The 17,016-nt window shown below is 38.8% G+C and overlaps 1 protein-coding gene across 1 annotated transcript in view; it reads right to left on the bottom strand.

Annotated features, from left to right (window-relative positions):
• The window catches only part of LOC122992442 (receptor tyrosine-protein kinase erbB-4-like), a 351,271-nt gene extending 349,344 nt beyond the window's left edge, over positions 1-1,927 (bottom strand). The window contains exon 1 of the mRNA XM_044366234.1: positions 1,531-1,927. Within this exon, the coding sequence (XP_044222169.1) occupies positions 1,531-1,609 (79 nt within the window). The 5' untranslated portion in view covers positions 1,610-1,927. The remainder of the gene's footprint in view (positions 1-1,530) is intronic.
• Positions 1,928-17,016: the final 15,089 nt, after the last annotated feature.

Raw genomic sequence — 17,016 nt, 5'->3', positions numbered from 1 at the left:
AATACTAACATGAATTGACCCTAAATAAAGATAAGTAGAATCATCTCACATCCATTGCAGCTTTCAACACTGGCTTGAACAATAAAAACAATATTACGCTGCGTATGATTATATGTCTCTGTATGCGTCATTGTCGATTTAATCCTATTTTTCGCCTCTCTCTGTAGGTGGTCAAAATTATTGCACAGAGAGGATGGTATCATTGGGCGTAACGGCCATCACTAAACGCAGAGAAAGGCAATTGATAAGGGAAGCGAACGTGTGTGAGTTATACACATGTCATTGGTTGGAAATTCACACTCGCTATCCTCTCATTTCAATCGTCGTCCTGTATGAAGGTGATTAGGCATGATGATGACAATGATGATGACGAGGGTGATGAGTTTTGCTTTTGTCTATTCGGTGAATATTTGTCAGCCATCCTCTCTCTCTCTCTCTCTCTCTCTCACACACACACACACACACACACACACACACACACACACACACATACGTACACGCACACGCACGCGCCCCCACAACATGAGGAATACCTGGACCACTCGCTCTGTGAGCGCACCTATACCTCCCTGTGCGTAAAGAGCGCCGCTGCATTGTACAGACGGTACTGCCACTGTCAGCGTGAAAGTCCTATGCGCTACACACGCTTATTGTCAAACTGTGGTGCACATAATCCCTGAGGGGAGTCACTATAAAATTAGGAATAATGCAATTTCACGGTAATCCGTTTTGCTTTTATCCCGATTAGAGAATACATATGGGCGACTGTTCACCACTGTTCTTCCCGATAGACTGTTTTACTAGTCCTTGCGGGACTTACAACTTTAAGCAGTTTGATCAAAAGGGTGCCCTTGGAATGACAACGCTCGTTCTACAAACCGATAGGCCTGCTTCAAAAGAATCAAAACATGATGCAGGGGGTTTTAGCTTATTATCTCTACTATCATAGTTATTCTACGGATCTTTTTTCTTTTTCTTAGAGGAAGTAAAAACTGAACCGAGAAGGAACTTTTTCATACGGAGTCACGCAATAGATCTTGTTTTAAAGCAAGGCTGTCACTCCTCTGTGTTTGTCCACGCTGTGTCTAAAGGACACGTGTGATGGACACAAAATGCTCGCCTTTCTCTCCAAATTCAACAGTGCCGCTCTGTGCACGAAGAAAGACAGAGCAAGTCACTGGCTTGGATTCAGTCAGCTCATCACAACTGATCAACTACAACCTGCCATCTGTTTGGACCGTCACCTGTGTCTCAGTATCACAGTGCGCTGTGCGTCAGCCCTTTTTTTTTCTCCAGGTGAATGTTAAGACTGCTGTTGCTTTAGACGTTTATCCAACATTAGGATTGGAGGCTGATGGTGAAAAATGACAGCAGGAGGTGCGGATTGGGTCTGTCAAGCCTCTTGTTAAATTCATAAAATAGAAAAGTATGCTCGATGGATAGTTGTGCCACTGCGCTCCGTGCGCACCGACTCGCTCCACGGATACACAAAACTGTGCACCGGGGAGCAGACGGATGGCGTTCACTCACCTGATTGTGACGAGCTCGACCCAAACAAGATGCAAGTCAGGAGAAAGCCGAAGAAACACAGGGCAGTCGTTGGTTTCATTGTTGTTCTTGGCAAGTATCTCCTTTAAATTCACATGTCCAGCAGCGTATCCTTCTCTGAAACAGCCAGAAAGGATGATTCGTTTGCGTTTGAAGCCTCTTCAGCCTGTGAGTTTAGAGACTTTCGTCGCTTTTGACTAAGTTTGTCCGACTGTCCTCCGCCTCGCCCCTCGGTGCCTGCAGGCGTAATTTGTGACTGACGTGAAAGCAAAAAATAGTCGAATAATAGTTTCCAACGCGCGCACTGTAAAGCTTGTCTAAACAGTATAAGCAGTACTCATGCCATTACTCCCCGACTTGGATACAGTATGCAGCTGTAGACTCGTATTCTTCAGACACACCTCCGAGCCCATGAACTCCTCCTACAGATACTGTGATTGGCACAGGTACCCGACGATCACCCCAAACCCCGCCAGTCACAACTCCACGAGCGCGGCCATTGGTTTACACGAGATGCCAAAACCCCTTGAATATGTGCATCGGGGCCGTTGCACCTGTCACACTGAACACAGCCGAGATAAATTCTGCGAGAGGGATTTATAGGTGTAATGAGTAAAATAGAGTTCAGTATCACTTAAAGGTGGCTTTTCCCATGCGTTTTTGAAGATTTGAGAAGATATAGTCTGGTCTCAGGACTCATCTTAGAAGTGTTTTTTTTTTTTTCATTCATTACTGAGCTGAACTGTCAACTCTGTACTATTGGATTGTAGTGATGGATAGTAATTCCCACAACTATATATCTTTCTTTATGTATTGCCAAGTTTATAATGAATTCAATTGTCATTTTGTTGAGCCATTTCCTTTAATCTATATTTATTCCTTCATTTTATAAGGTACAAACATCATAATCAGGCAAGAGAAGGCATTTTGACAGCAAAATTATAACCCAAGAGACTTTTTCATGCTGCGTCTTAAGCAAAGATTTCCATTTTCCTCTGTTATCACAGTGCATTACTGTTGAGAGCAATATCTCTCCATACACAGGGTAATCATTTCTCCAGGGGTGGCACAGTGTAAATGACACAAAAGTCAAATAGAGCATTTGTGATGTTATTGTGCTTACTGCAGCTATGTGTAATAGTTTGAAGGCAGTGACTTTGCAGTGACAGAAGAAAAAAACTAAGATAGTAGGAGAAACAATGTGACAAGAGGTTATTACTTCCTGAACCTGCTGCCGCCTACTTTTGCACTTGAGGAGAGGGGTGAACGCCTCCTGGAGTTACAATATGTCCCCACATCTGGAAAGAAATCATGCACTCTCATTGCCCACCTCCCAGCCCACCCCCGCACCTCTGCCTCTCTCTACATAGACACACACACACACACACACACACACACACACACACACACAAAGGTCAAAAGAAGACATGAAATACTTTAGACCATTTGTGTTAGACTTGGTTTATAAGTTAAATTGAGACGATAAAGTGCAATAAATACTCTCCTTGTTATATCCTATTTGTGAAATTCATTCAATTTATCATATTTGGCGTTAAAATGTATTACAGTGGGCAAAATATAAAAAAAATATGTTTTACTTTTTAATTTGAAAAATAGTTAGCCACCTGTTTAAGAAGAAATACAGAACATTCTTGGTATCAGATATTAGATGTAATGTGTTAGCACCATATTATCAACTTTAAGTAAGTTCCATCATTATGGGGTCTTTTAAGGGACACAAATAAGATATTTATGTTCTTCTGGAAGTGGTTGTTAGCTTTATTATGACTGGAGGAGGCAGTTTACCTTCCTTCCAGTTTTCCAATACATCAAAGTATATGCCTGAGCAAGTCCATAAACATTCATTTCAACATTCATCATTTGCTATAGGCAGGTCACTCCTCCCTAGAGATCATTCAAGGCTTTTGTTTGCTTCTAATGGGGAGGCACACTGCTCGCCCACATACACACACCCACCCACTGCCTGGCGTGGTGCTTTTACTGATCCTGGAACAGTGAGCTGAACTTTCCTGAGCCAAGTGTACCTAACACTTTAAGAAAATTGGATGCACACAGTTTTCACTTTGAAGAAAGTCAAAAGGCTCTGTTGTTTTCAGCTTCGTTGCAGAATGAATAGTGCATTGAACTGTGAGGGGCACTTCTTGAACCTCTACTGCAGTATTGACCCTTCACCAGTGGGGGGCAGTCCATTTCTCACCTCATAGGTCATAGGAGCAGCAGAGTGACACAGTGGGGGTGGGCCATCCAAGCTGCCACGAACTAGTTTCCTGACTCTCTGTGTGACATTGGCTTCCTATCACACAGAAGCTTTATTAAATATTCCTCAACAGAAATGAGCTTTTAATATCACTGACACCACAAATTTATTAAGAAATATAGAAAAATGAGATCTGGCAGCATGCTACGAAGAGAGGTTTCACTCTAAATACGCCCCAAATGGCTGCCGTTTATCATTTTTAATACCAAAAATGCAATTTAGCAACGTTGTGTATTTTCATTATATATTACGCTTAAAGAGGCACCTTCTGACGGTATCACCCTAATGCTGTCAATTAGGTAATTTATTCCAGGGGATTATGGGAGGGAATGAGACGAGGTTTCATGTGTTCTTCTAGGCGTTCCCTGGTGCCTGCTGTACAGCTAATCTAATACATAACCCCCTGATTTGTTTAATGGATGAGACTTCGCTGCTGCAAGAGGCACGCCAATAAAAGCCGGGGCCCTCCAGAGGCTATTGTGCCTCATAATGATGCCAGACACACAATGTGAGAGTTATGAAGCCATTTTTTATCATACGGTACATTGTTTTGCTCCGTTGGTGCCGTGCAAGTAAAGGCAATCTCTCCCTGCAGCATAGCACTTCTCCCCCACGCTTAGATAAACCTTCAGTATGATAAACGGTCCTGGCCACATGTTGCAGAGATGAAGGAAGTTTTGGATTGAAATGTTCTGTACTGATGATTTGCTATTTAGTCAAAGACTTTTTCTTAAGTTCATTAAACATTTCTTAATATATATATATATATATATATATTTTTTTTTTTTTTTTTTTACAGATTTTAGTCCACTTATGTTGAATAAGATTATTCCTTGGAAATAATTGAACCATGTTTTACAGTAACAATAGCTCCAAAAACACCAGATCCTAAGTAGGCATTTCGAAACACCAGAAAATAATTGAGAAAAAGATGAAAAAAAAAAAGTATAAAAGATGCTGGTCCTTTGAGATATGTTACACGGTTATGGAGAGAATGAAAAGTATGTATCCAATTGCAGTAAAGCCTATCATTGATCTCTGTCTGCTTCTGCAAGTGTTACGATGTCCTTCAAATAGTATATTAACAGAAGGATTTCCACTACATAAAACCACATCTACAGTAAACACGTAGAAACCAGCACTGAGTACTAAATTGCTTCTTTTTGAGCAGGACAAAGGTGACAGTTAAGTCATATGAGTCTATACAAAATAGCCTATGATAGCAGATAGCACCACAGGTCTTCCTTCATGTCTCTGAGTACTCCTATCTTTCCAAAACAATAAGGGAGAAAGAAGATGAATACTTCTTTCAAAAATTATATATATTTCCATTTCTTAGATGCCAGGGCTGCAAAAACTTAGAGGCATTTGTTATTGTCAAAACAAAATGGTTTGTTCAATAGATAATGCTGAAGTAGGCCGAGGAAGGCAACCAAAGAGCTAAAAGACTATCGCAACGCCTGGGAGTATTTCAAAGCCACAGTCTTTCTATGCAGTGATGGAATACTAAATCAATATGTCTGCATGCACTAATCGCAGCAAACACCCGTAACAACAATTCAATAAAAATATAGATTTAATACCCAAACTGGCTCTTTTTTTGCTTTTTTCTTTAATTTACAATGCAAATGCTACTGTTTAAACATGGTAGATTATTAATCGTTTTGGATCAGATGTGGGTTTGGGACAGAATCTCATTCCATAATGACAAGTACAAACAGCAATGATGAGAATTTTCCAGCGTAGATTGCCATTGATTGTATCTGTGTCAGTTGACATCTCAGGCTGCCAGCTGTTCTCAAGTCATACAGGACAGTGGATGGATGAACAGAGATTACACATCATTTGACATGTTGACAGATAAAAATTCAAACAGAGACCCCCCCACCCACTCCACTCACCATCCTGTTCCCCTTTTATCATTATTCATTGTTAATGGACACTTTTTTGGAAAAGCTGTGTCTGTAAGCTGTGGAAAGCTGTCTGAAGTACTGTTTTAAACACAAAAAAAAATCATCACCAGAATGGCTATTGTTCAATTTCCTATTTACCAGATCTTAATGAGTTGCTACAAATTAAAAGGAGCTTAATAATGTGATGTTTGATTTCTATGGGGAAATTAAGCTCTTCCTTCCTCCTCGTAAGACATGAAGCAATGTCTTCTTGCTGGAGCATGAGTGCTGGAGCAAGTGTGGAAGTGTCATAATGGTGGCAAATAATCGCTATGTGGGCTTCATGCAAACTGTGACTTTGTTGAAATTGATTTTTTTTTTTTTAAAAACAACCTCCTCCAAAGTCAATACATATGTTTTCCACAAGGAATTAGTGGTTAATGTCACTTATTCTAATGTATATGTTAGTGATGACTGTGGAAAGCATTGATCTTCGGAAAGATTACTGGGAGCACCTTAGTCTATAAAACACAGCCGAGTTTTTTTTTTTCTTTCCTTTTTTTTTTGCTGCCTCAATTCCATACAAACCCTTTTTTTATTTTACCTAATTTAACTTTTCTGGCTCTGCATCAGTTGAATTATGTTGACTCTACCCACCAAGCTACACTGCTCATTTTTAGTGACATCTGATTGATGCATGTGGAGAAGAATGGGCTGTTATTGCTTTAGTAAACCTAACATGCATCAGAAAAATAACCCTCTTAATGACATGTTGTATGTTGTGTGACTTGAAAACAATGATGCATAATATGCAGGTATTGTGCTGTAGAAGTAAATCTATTATGTTTTATGTTTTGTTTATTCTCTGAGCAATGACAACGAGTGAAATGACAAAAGTAAAAGTACTGTAAATGTAATTTCAGTTAATGCACTAGTTGTCATATGATTTCCCTCGATGAGAGACATAATATTATAAATGTTGGCATATGGGTAAACGAGAAGCAGCTTCTGAATAACTTGCCAACAAATACTCCACTTGTACAATCATTTTGGACCTTGCTGTGGGCTTGAATCCAAACTTGTTTATGCCATAAAAAGTGACTCTGTTGCTTACGATTTGCATCAGCTTTGTGTGCATAACCAACGTGATATATGCAAGATCAGTAATCATCATGCAAACTAGGAAATGTTGCGTAACACAGCATAAATGAGAATATTTGTACAACAAACCAGTCTGAATTCTTATGGGTGGATCAGTAAGCTGGAAGCTTTGTGATTCATATTAGAAGATATAAAGGAATTCAGAATGAAGATCAGTGCAGATGGTAGGGACAGTATGAAGATGGGTAGTGGGTTCATACACATTTGATTTAATTATCTAAAAAATTATTGTGCCTGCTGATTATAGATAACTTTCTTATAAGCAACAACAATGGTGTGATTATTGTCCTCAGGATTGCGTGGCATTAGATTTGGGCACAAAACCTTCAGTCCATCATACATGTCATTATCAGTTTTTGATGTTTTTTAAGGTAAACATATAGTAGGTTGAGATATAGAAGTCTATCTATCTATCTATCTATCTATCTATCTTAGATTAGAAACTTCTCCAGCTGCTGACCCTTGTTTGTTTTTGCAATAGTTTTCATTAGCTTAAGCATTACAAATGTACATATATGAAAAAGGTGTCTAAACTGACCTGACAGCAATAATACACTGATACATTAACATTAAGAAATTACTCACAGATTGACTCAAACTTGAGAGCAATGGCTTCTATCAGTGTGCAGTGATTCCTAGTTTTAAGACAGCTGAACTAGTTTCTGTGAAAATGACAGAATCTATTATTGCAGCTGGAAATGAAAACTCGGATGCCTGCCTGCATGGAGGAGATGGAGATTTGGGTATTCTTGAGTGTTTACATCAGTGTAGTTGTCCAGAAAAAAAAAAAAAAAAAAAAAAAAACAGAGTTTACAAAGTGCTTTGACAGACAAAGAAAAAGCAGGATACTCTGGAGGCAATATAACAACAGAAAGACAAAAAAAAACCAAAAATAAAAACAAAACAGTAAGGCCAAACAAAAGCAAAACAGAATTAAGATAAAGTTCAAACGATGAGATGAAGACGCAAAAAGTAGAGAGAAGACAGAAAGATGATAAAGATGGTAAAGGAGATAAAAGACAATAAAAAAACATTTAAAAATGTAAATATAAATCAATACAAATAAAAAGAATAAAAGCAATAAAAAGATGACATCACATAACAGCAGGCATAAACAGTGCCTATTTCTCAGTGTCATTTATTCACATAGTCACCCCCCTTGATTAAAAGGAAGCAACAGGAATTATTTGGCTTTGTGGGAGATTTGTTTGTGTGCATATATTTACTATAAACTGACAAAGTCCAAGACAACAGCGTGTGTGTGTTGTGTGCACTTATAGCCATTTGCCCCTCGCATTTTTCCTTTTATCAAAATCATATGGTGGCTAGAGAGTCAACTGAAACTCTGACTAGTTCTGCATGAGCCAGACTCAGTGAGCAATAAGCAGCGTTAGCCCATTACACACACATGATTACGTGGCCATTTCCTCTGTGAATGAGTCTCATCAGAAGTCACTGAAGAAGCCACTGAGTGTGTAATTGTTTCCCATTAGGGGAAACGTTGACTGCCATAGAGTCGCATCTCACGGCAGAGTTTGCTGACGAATGCTTGCTGTCCACTGAATGGAGCGGGCTAATTCTGCTGTGGGTTGTGATGGAATTGCTCAAAACCCCAAAACCACCAGATCAGTTTTAGGGGGAGGGTGATGCATCATTTTTCTAGCGAGAAAGGAACTGCAGGGCAAGAGTTCAGATGTTTGTTGATTCATTGAAGTGACACCAGACTTTAAACATTATTATCAGTCATATCAACGCCTGGGGCACTAATGTCTCTGTAGCTCAGATGCAGTCAGTGCTCTGTATGCAGCAGTGTGTGACTGTAGGGACCATCTTACTCTCTTTTTTCATGTGCTTCTTTTGCTATTTTAAAGGTTCCAAGTTGGAGGTTATCACAATAATAAAAGTCCAGTGTGCTTTTATGTGTAGGACTCTGAAAAGTATTATGCGCACATATGTATTCTTGTTTTGACAATTCAATTTAAGCCCCTCCGTAAGATAGTAGTCTTTCTAGTGTTACCATATCATCTGCAGCATCACACACACTAACACACACACACGCTCAGAAGCCTGCACTGCAGCGATGAAAAATCGTTAGCATGTGCCCTTGTGAAGGTGTTGTAAATTGGATAGCTTACATTGCAAATTACAGGAAGGTCAAAAGTTCAAATGAGGCCAACCATGTCAAGTAAGACCTGAGGATGAGGCAGAGAGACGACTTTTCTCAAGTTATTAATGGCTGCCTGGGATGGGCTTTGCTACTTTGCTGCTGCTCTATTAGGCTGATGAGGATGGGAGAATAATCACTGGGATGCTGGTTGTGGTGGTGGGGGGGTTCGTTTTACGCTGCTGCCATCTACAGGATGGAGCTGAAAGTGTCATGACGACTGCTGGGAAGGTGAAAGGGGTCCTTACAGCCTTTATGGACTGAAGAGGAAAAGGTAACATTCATTACTGTCAGATAAATAGATAGATAGACAGATAGATAAAATAGAATTGAATAGAATAGAAAAAAAGTTCAATTCTTCAAATCAGGTGCAAAAGCTCCCCAATTATAAGAATGGAAAATAATCAATTGAAAAAAGAAAAAAAAAATAACTGTACTGCTTTACTTCAAGCTCAACTATACTGTGTTTAGATTAAAATAATAAAGAAAAACAGTTTAAATATAAAACTAGCAAGATGGCATGCTGCTATAGTTTGGCTCCATATAGTTAATAGCACCAAGGCACCACTGGATGGCAGTAAGAGCAAGGGTCTGAAATTGAATACTGGTCACCAGTCAATGGCACAGTTATTGAAGAGAGAGGGAGAAAAATGTAGTTTCAAAGTATTGCATGTGTGTGTCTCGAAGTGTGTTAATTGTAGTCCTATGCATGAGTGGAGGGAGAGAGAAAAAGAGTATAAGAGGGATAAGAAATCCTGATGTCTCACTAAGCTTTAGAGCAGTCAACGCTCCCCATTGAGAAGATAAATCAGTCTAAGAAGGAACAATCAATCACAAATACAGTGTGTGCAAAGTCAAAGACTCCTTCTGACTCTAGTTCATATAATGTGCTGTAGGCCACAAACACGAAAAAAGTGAGGATAGTAGCTAAAAAGGAAAAAAAAATGTAAGGGTTTAAATTATATTTTTTAAAACATTTGACAGTTTTACACCAAATTTAATTAAATACAGTCGCTGTTTGAGCGAATAAGACTTTCTTTTCTTGTCTCCATAGAAAGTAAAACTGTTTGGAGATACTGTGCACAGCTTGTACTCTCTGTACAGTGGATGAATACATGGCTGCACATGTAAAATAGTTTCATAAATCAACCGGCTTTACAGTAAATCGTTTAGCATAAAATGTAACAGCCCAAGCTCTCTTCCTATTAACTGCAAACAGAAAAGCTGAGAATGCTCAAAGTACCAGGATGTGATCTTGGTTCACGTTAAAGTTATATTTTCCGGTTTCGGATGCTGACTTACTCAGTGAAAACAATTTAAAAGTCCCAACATGCATTTGTTACAAAAACAAGTCATGCCGATGGTAATATAGAATTTACAGACATAAACCTAACCAAGTTCTACTTTTGAAAGCAACTGAAGTGAGAAATAAGCATGATTGGCCTGTTTTTTAAACCAGCAGGATATTATTATATGACCATCAATGACTAACAACCATCATAACCTGTTCCAGATGGATTTTCCAGCATATTTTCAGTGTCACTCTGCTGTTACTGACATGAGTGTGTAAATACCTCACATATTTTTAAGATTCACATCACTGTGGCCATTAATCATTATTTCATTATAAACCCACTGGGCTTATATGTAATTCATGTTAGTTACTTTACTTTATATACCTTTAATGTTCTGCCATGATGATTACAACAATGAAAAATTCTAACTTTGGAAATGAGAACATAAATTACCACTCTCTGTCGCAGTTCAGTTTCTTTTAGTCCTTGTAGTCATGTCTCCTGTGAGATAATTATTCTGGGCAAAGAGAATGATGGTGATGACACACTGACGTTAGTTCACTACCTTGTATGTAAAATAGTAGATATGATTCATACAATAACAATGAAGAGAATGTTGAAAAGGTTTTTATTTACACTCTATCATCCCAATGTAACCTATCCAAGAGTAAGGAATCTGGCAATTAATAATGGTAAGACAATGAATAAGAAACTCATAGAGTCTTGGTAATCAGGAAGATTCCTCTGAGGTAACTTACTTTGGAGACCATTAAGGCAATCCAAATTAATCTTTTAAAGTGGTCTCCTGATGGTGTTTTAATCACGTAAAGATTATAGACAGTTAATCTCATCTATTGTAATAAATTCTCTCTTGACAGAAAATATTTTTTTTTGTTTATACAGTGCTCTCTTTGTTTTGGAAAAGGCTGAGGTAGGCCTCATTACTGAACAGAAGTGTATCACTGTTTCCATCTGAGTGTTCTCCACCTGTTCTCTTGACCCAAGAGCCTCCACAAGAAAAGTGTCAACATTTGAAAAACAAAAGGCGAGAAGTGTAACAAAAGTACTTTGCACCTGTTGTTTCATTCTTCACTTTCTCTCTTCATTTTACCAGAGTTGCAAGATAAGCTGAATGTGTGAATTACTGATTGGCAGAATTTAGTGAGCACCTCCTCCACCAAATACATTTCTTAGCAAATAGTCAACAGTAAGATCTACATTTACTCTAATTACTGTTGAGTTATTTGATTAATGCTTTTACTTGAAGTATTTTTAAAACTCTCCTCTAACTTCAACTGTAGACAATTTTACCTTGACATTATGTATATTTATAATTAGTAGCTTTATAAAAAGGAAAAATATCAACCACAGAGTTTTTTGTTGGTTTTTTTTTAGCACAGACTTTTTAATTTATTTTTTTTATGGTCTTTCATTTGTGGAATCATTCACATCATAATTGCAGGTTTAACTGCAGTAGCAGCATTTCACTTTGAGTAACAGTAATGTCCCAGCCTCTTCTGAGAAGCACAGTAATGCTAACTTACTGACAGCTCGTCAGCATCATTGCACAAAATCGATATGAGTGTGATCCACTGTGTCCATCCCTTTCAGCCATAACAACAACATGTATTGTCTATGAAGTAGAATACATTGGTGTCAAGGGAATGTAGTCTGATTTGATGTTGACAGATGATAAAGTGCAGAAATTTAAAACAAAAAACAAAAAAACAACAGATACAGGGAGGGGCCAAGACACTGTGTCTCCACAACCCACATTTAGCAGCAGTGAATATGATGCAAATGGAATAACATAAAGGGCTGACATTTACTTTTGCACTTTGGTTTAGACTATGTGTGGTTGCCATTTAAATCACTTGTGATAATTTTGAAGATGACTCCTTCTGTTGACCCCTTTTAGGTCCCACCCCTGAAAACTGGTAATACACACTGTGGGTGAATTGCAGGTTTGTCAGTCAAGCTGAAAATGATGAAAAAAAAAATATTTACAGTCCAGGAAAATCTGTTTTTGAAAATGACAGTGATCGCTTATGCGTATCAGTCTACTACTGATGTTCAGGTTAGACTGAACATGGCTTTGAATTGATGAAACTTCCTTCTCTTTACTTGTCTGTGTAAAAATAACAGCTTTTGTGTTCACGTTTATTTCCTGTTTTCAGTTCAGCTCATTGCAGCTGTGCATCCATTTATGTCAAACCACCAGTGCTTGTATCCTCACATCCCAATGCCAGGTTCCTACAGTAAACCCGTGGCTGTCTGTTACATGACACCCCTCAAACGCTATCTCACTTCCCAGTATATGTTCACAGTTCAAGCTGATCAGCAGGTGTGCACTGCTCTACAAAACCCCACTTTCTCTCTTTCTGTCACGTTCTCTATCTTCCTGTATCAGATGCATTCATCCCTTTCTCACTCTGTCTCTCTCAGTTTCTCTATTATTGTTTCTCTCTGTCTCTTTCCTACTCTCTCAGTCTGATTTCCCAAGAAGCGATGTGTGTGCTGATGTGTTTTTTTTTTTTTTTTTGGTGACCTCCCTAACTTGCCCTTGCTACCTTTGCTGTCTCTGTCACTGTTTTGCTCTTTTTTGACTTTCCAAGTTGAGATGCAACCATTGCAGCTGCACATTCTTGTTTTTTTTGTGTCTGAAATGCCTTTCTCCAGTTGTCTGCCTTTGTGTGTGTGTGTGTGTGTGTGTGTGTGTGTGTTGTTCACCTCACAGTTCCTCCCCACTAGACTTGGCTGCATAACGCGGGTAAAGCAAGGAAGGAAAGTGGAAGTTCCCCCACAGTCCTACTTCCTCCCCACATGAATATTGCGACCTCGCTCTTTTATGCGCTGACCACAAACCAGCCAAATTACCCAGGGGCCTTTGCAATGACACCAAGATCTTCCTCACCAAGATTATGGTGTCTGTGCACAGGGTGTCAAAAAGTTGGCCTCAAAATAGCAGCTAAACTAGCACTTGTTTTCCAGCTAACTGCAAACATAGATGTACAGTCATTTGCTTCACTTTGTGTTATTGATCTGTTTATTTGCATAAACTGAAAGAGTTGTAGGGACTGAAAATGTTACATCAGCCAAGTGGGTTGACATAGTAGTAAGAGCCACAGAGACACAGATAACCACCCAAATATACCCCACAGATTCTACATCTTTGTAACACAACTTCTTCCACTACCTCACCTCCAATGTTTCAACACTGAGATTACACCAACAACTGAATTGCATTAATCTTTTTCTAAATTCCCACGGTACATCTGACACAGGCAGCACATACTTCATAAACACTTAACAAAGCTACTGTATGTGATACACATTTCAACAGTGCTTCAACTAGCCTGAGTAACATCTAAAGTATGGGTGTATAACAAAAACTGGGCGTGTGTCAGTGTTGGTTGTTATGTGTGTTGTGTGTGTGTGTGTGTGTGTGTGTGTGGGTGGGTGGGTGTGTGTGTGTGTGTGTGTATGTCGTTGTTGATGTGTGTGAAGTTTTAAGGGCCAGTCCAAACATCCACCACTACCTGGCAGGAAAAACAGGAATAGGACTTGACACCGGGTGATTGCACAACCTTGCTGAGGATTCACACTCGGCTGAAAAAGACCTGGAACTGCTCCCTGCTCTGTAACTTGAAACCCTGAGGACAGGTTACACTACTTATAGCGCAGACAAAAGCAACATTGATTCCGAATTGCTAACAAATTACAGTGACAATCCACTGTGTTATTTTTGATTTGACGACCATACATCATTAGTCAGTATGCCTACTTGATATCTGCACCATATGTGTATATCAGTCACTGTCAGTTGCGCAGTATTACATCTACAAAAATATAAATTACATTTATTCGGCCCAGTCAAAGATTATGCATCTGTGGAGTTGATGTTTGTGGTATATTTTACTCAACCTGGCATGCTGTGTATTAACTGCATGTTTGTCAGACTGCAGTGCCACTGTGAGGTGTCTTTCAGTGTTAATCTGAGTGTGTAAGTCTGTGTATGTAGGTGTGAATGGCAGTAGTTTCCAATGCTTTGGACACCTCCAGACAGCATTTATCGTCTAACAGGATCCGCAGAAGAAGCTGCATGGGCAGTGGCACCCAACAGAGGAAGTCTCGCAACCAGAACCACAAAGCTGCCTCAACCCTCTGTCCTCTGTCCTGAAAAGAGAGAGAGAGAGAGAGAGAGAGAGAGAGAGAGAGATAGAAAAAAACAATATCAGTGTATATTCTTTGGCCAGAGAAGTTATGTGTGCATAATACTCACACTGAGCAAACATTCAAAGAAAAAATTCCCAGTTTACACATGCACATAAATAATGCAGAAGTACATGTATATAAATAATGCAGAAGTACAAAGCATGCAGACAATGTTCAGAAGCTTGACAGAATGTTAAACATGTAAGTAACTTTATGTGTTGCAAAAAATCTACCACACTACTGGGATTTTCAGACACTACATTGTATAAAATCAGTCACACAAGTCAAAGAATGACTTCTTGAAGCTATACTTACTGATAGGAAAGCTTGATACTGACCACATGTATCCCTCCATGGCCACAGTTCACACCGGTGCATAGTTTCAGCAGGTTCATGTACGATGATCTTCACAGTGGTTTCAGGAACGTGACATTGACTCGACAGTTAATTTTCCAGATCTCAGAGTCCAGACCACAGCACTTTTAAATGAGTAGGAAGTTACCATTGTATGAAATAGCAGATCACTTCAGACGTCACACTTAAATGGCGAATTACTAATTATTTGATTGACAAAGTGCTTTAGTATATTCTGCGGTGTTAAGAGCAGAGAGCTTTATTATTTCATATAACAACAATTTCACAGAGTGCCCTCTGCCATTCTGATAACCTCTTTAACATGGTGGGTATTTAAGACTGTCTACAGTACATTACATCCTCACCCGAAACACACACTGCAGGTGTCAGGGATTTATTAATCGAAGTGGTGATTTAACCCTCAGCAAGAGGAAATTATCTTACTCTAACCATTGACTGTCACACAAAGAGCAATGTGTGCTCTCTCTGTTCCAAGGAAACACTGACTATGTACTTAATTTTTTCCAATCAGTGATGATGACAGCTTTATTTTCAGATTCCTCCGCAAGCCTTTACTTTCCTGAGCTGAAGCCAAAAGTTACATTAATATGTGGACTGTCTGAGAAAAACCTCTCTGCTGTAAGAGCACCACAAAGTGAGGGCAGGTGTATTACTCCTGTGTTGAAAGTATGAGTCAAAAACAGATAAGATCTATGTGGGAACAATCAACTGACTAGCAGGTAAATAGTGGAATCTGAAGATGAAAAGATACAGTTTGGGGTCTGTTCAGACTTAACACCTCTCAGTTTTTCTACCGCCTTCAGGGAGCTTTGATTTTGTGTGTGTTTGCTGTTTGAAAATGTTTGTGAGACAGTGTATGTGTGTGTGCATTAGACAGATTAAAGAAGTAAGGGGGTGAGGAAAACTGCTCTGACATTTAGAGGGTTTAACAGGCTATAGCACCCATCTGTTCAAGGAGGAGGAACAAACACCGTTACAGTGCAAGTCAAGACACTACTACAGTATGGTTGAAGGTCTGGCCACACATGGAATTACTAGAAATCTTTACTTAGAAATAGAAGATTTTAGAAGTATTTTACAGCCAGCATCTTTAGGTTTCCTTGCCATTTACTAGTAATAGCGATGATCGCTGACATTTTGAGGTAGATTTTAAAAAAAAATTAAAAATCAGCCAAATAAATAAGTCTTAAAGTCCTCTTAAAGACAAAGTGATCAGCTCACCTATCAATATCTAAGATACATTATGTCACAAAATACTGTATTTAATAAATTCAACAACAATTCAAACAAGTTAAAATGTATCACAGGCTTTAAACTGTTTAATGTGACTGTATTCGGAGTGGAAGCAGCGATCTACATGACGGATTTCTATTTGATGTTAAAAATAAAATTAACACTGGCTTGCTTCACCGACAAACTACACTGTCAGTGTAACCCCAGTGCTTCACGTTCAGGGCTTAATCGTCTCACTCTAATTATCTAATTCTTTTCTTGATTCATGGCCAGGAAATTGGCCTATTAAGGTTCAAATTACAAAAAAAAAAAACACTTTAAAATAGATTTCACATAGTGTATGTTATTTTTCTAACAGGTTGCACTGCTGAATTTGAATGAGTTTGAATGAGCAGAACAGACTGCGGTTGGACAAATCCTGCCTCATAGGTAGTATAATATAGTAAAATAAACTATATAGTTATTATAACTCGAGACTATATCTTGGTCCTGGGCTAACAAGACCACATTTTACGATTGAAGCATTTCATTCAAATAACATATTGAGTGAGTTCACAGAGTCTCAAATTTCTTCCAAAGTTCACAGACATTATCAAGTGTCACCTAGTGAGTCAGAACTTGATCCTTGTCTGTGTTTGTAGATTTTGACTGTACTGTTCAAAATCACTGGGATAGCGCCATATAAAAATGTATTAGAGGTGAAATTCCCCTTCCCCTGAGATTATGGTCACAGTCACAATTATAACAATAATAATTCAAATCCAAACAGTAACAGAGAAGTTGTAGCACGCGTTAGTCATCAAGTCACATACCTGGAAATGTTTAAACCTTTTTCAGTTTTATGACCTTTGTTTT

The sequence above is a fragment of the Thunnus albacares genome, chromosome 11 (genome assembly GCF_914725855.1).
Source record: "Thunnus albacares chromosome 11, fThuAlb1.1, whole genome shotgun sequence".
Lineage (NCBI taxonomy): Eukaryota > Metazoa > Chordata > Actinopteri > Scombriformes > Scombridae > Thunnus > Thunnus albacares.
This window is presented reverse-complemented; position numbering and strand designations above follow the sequence as displayed.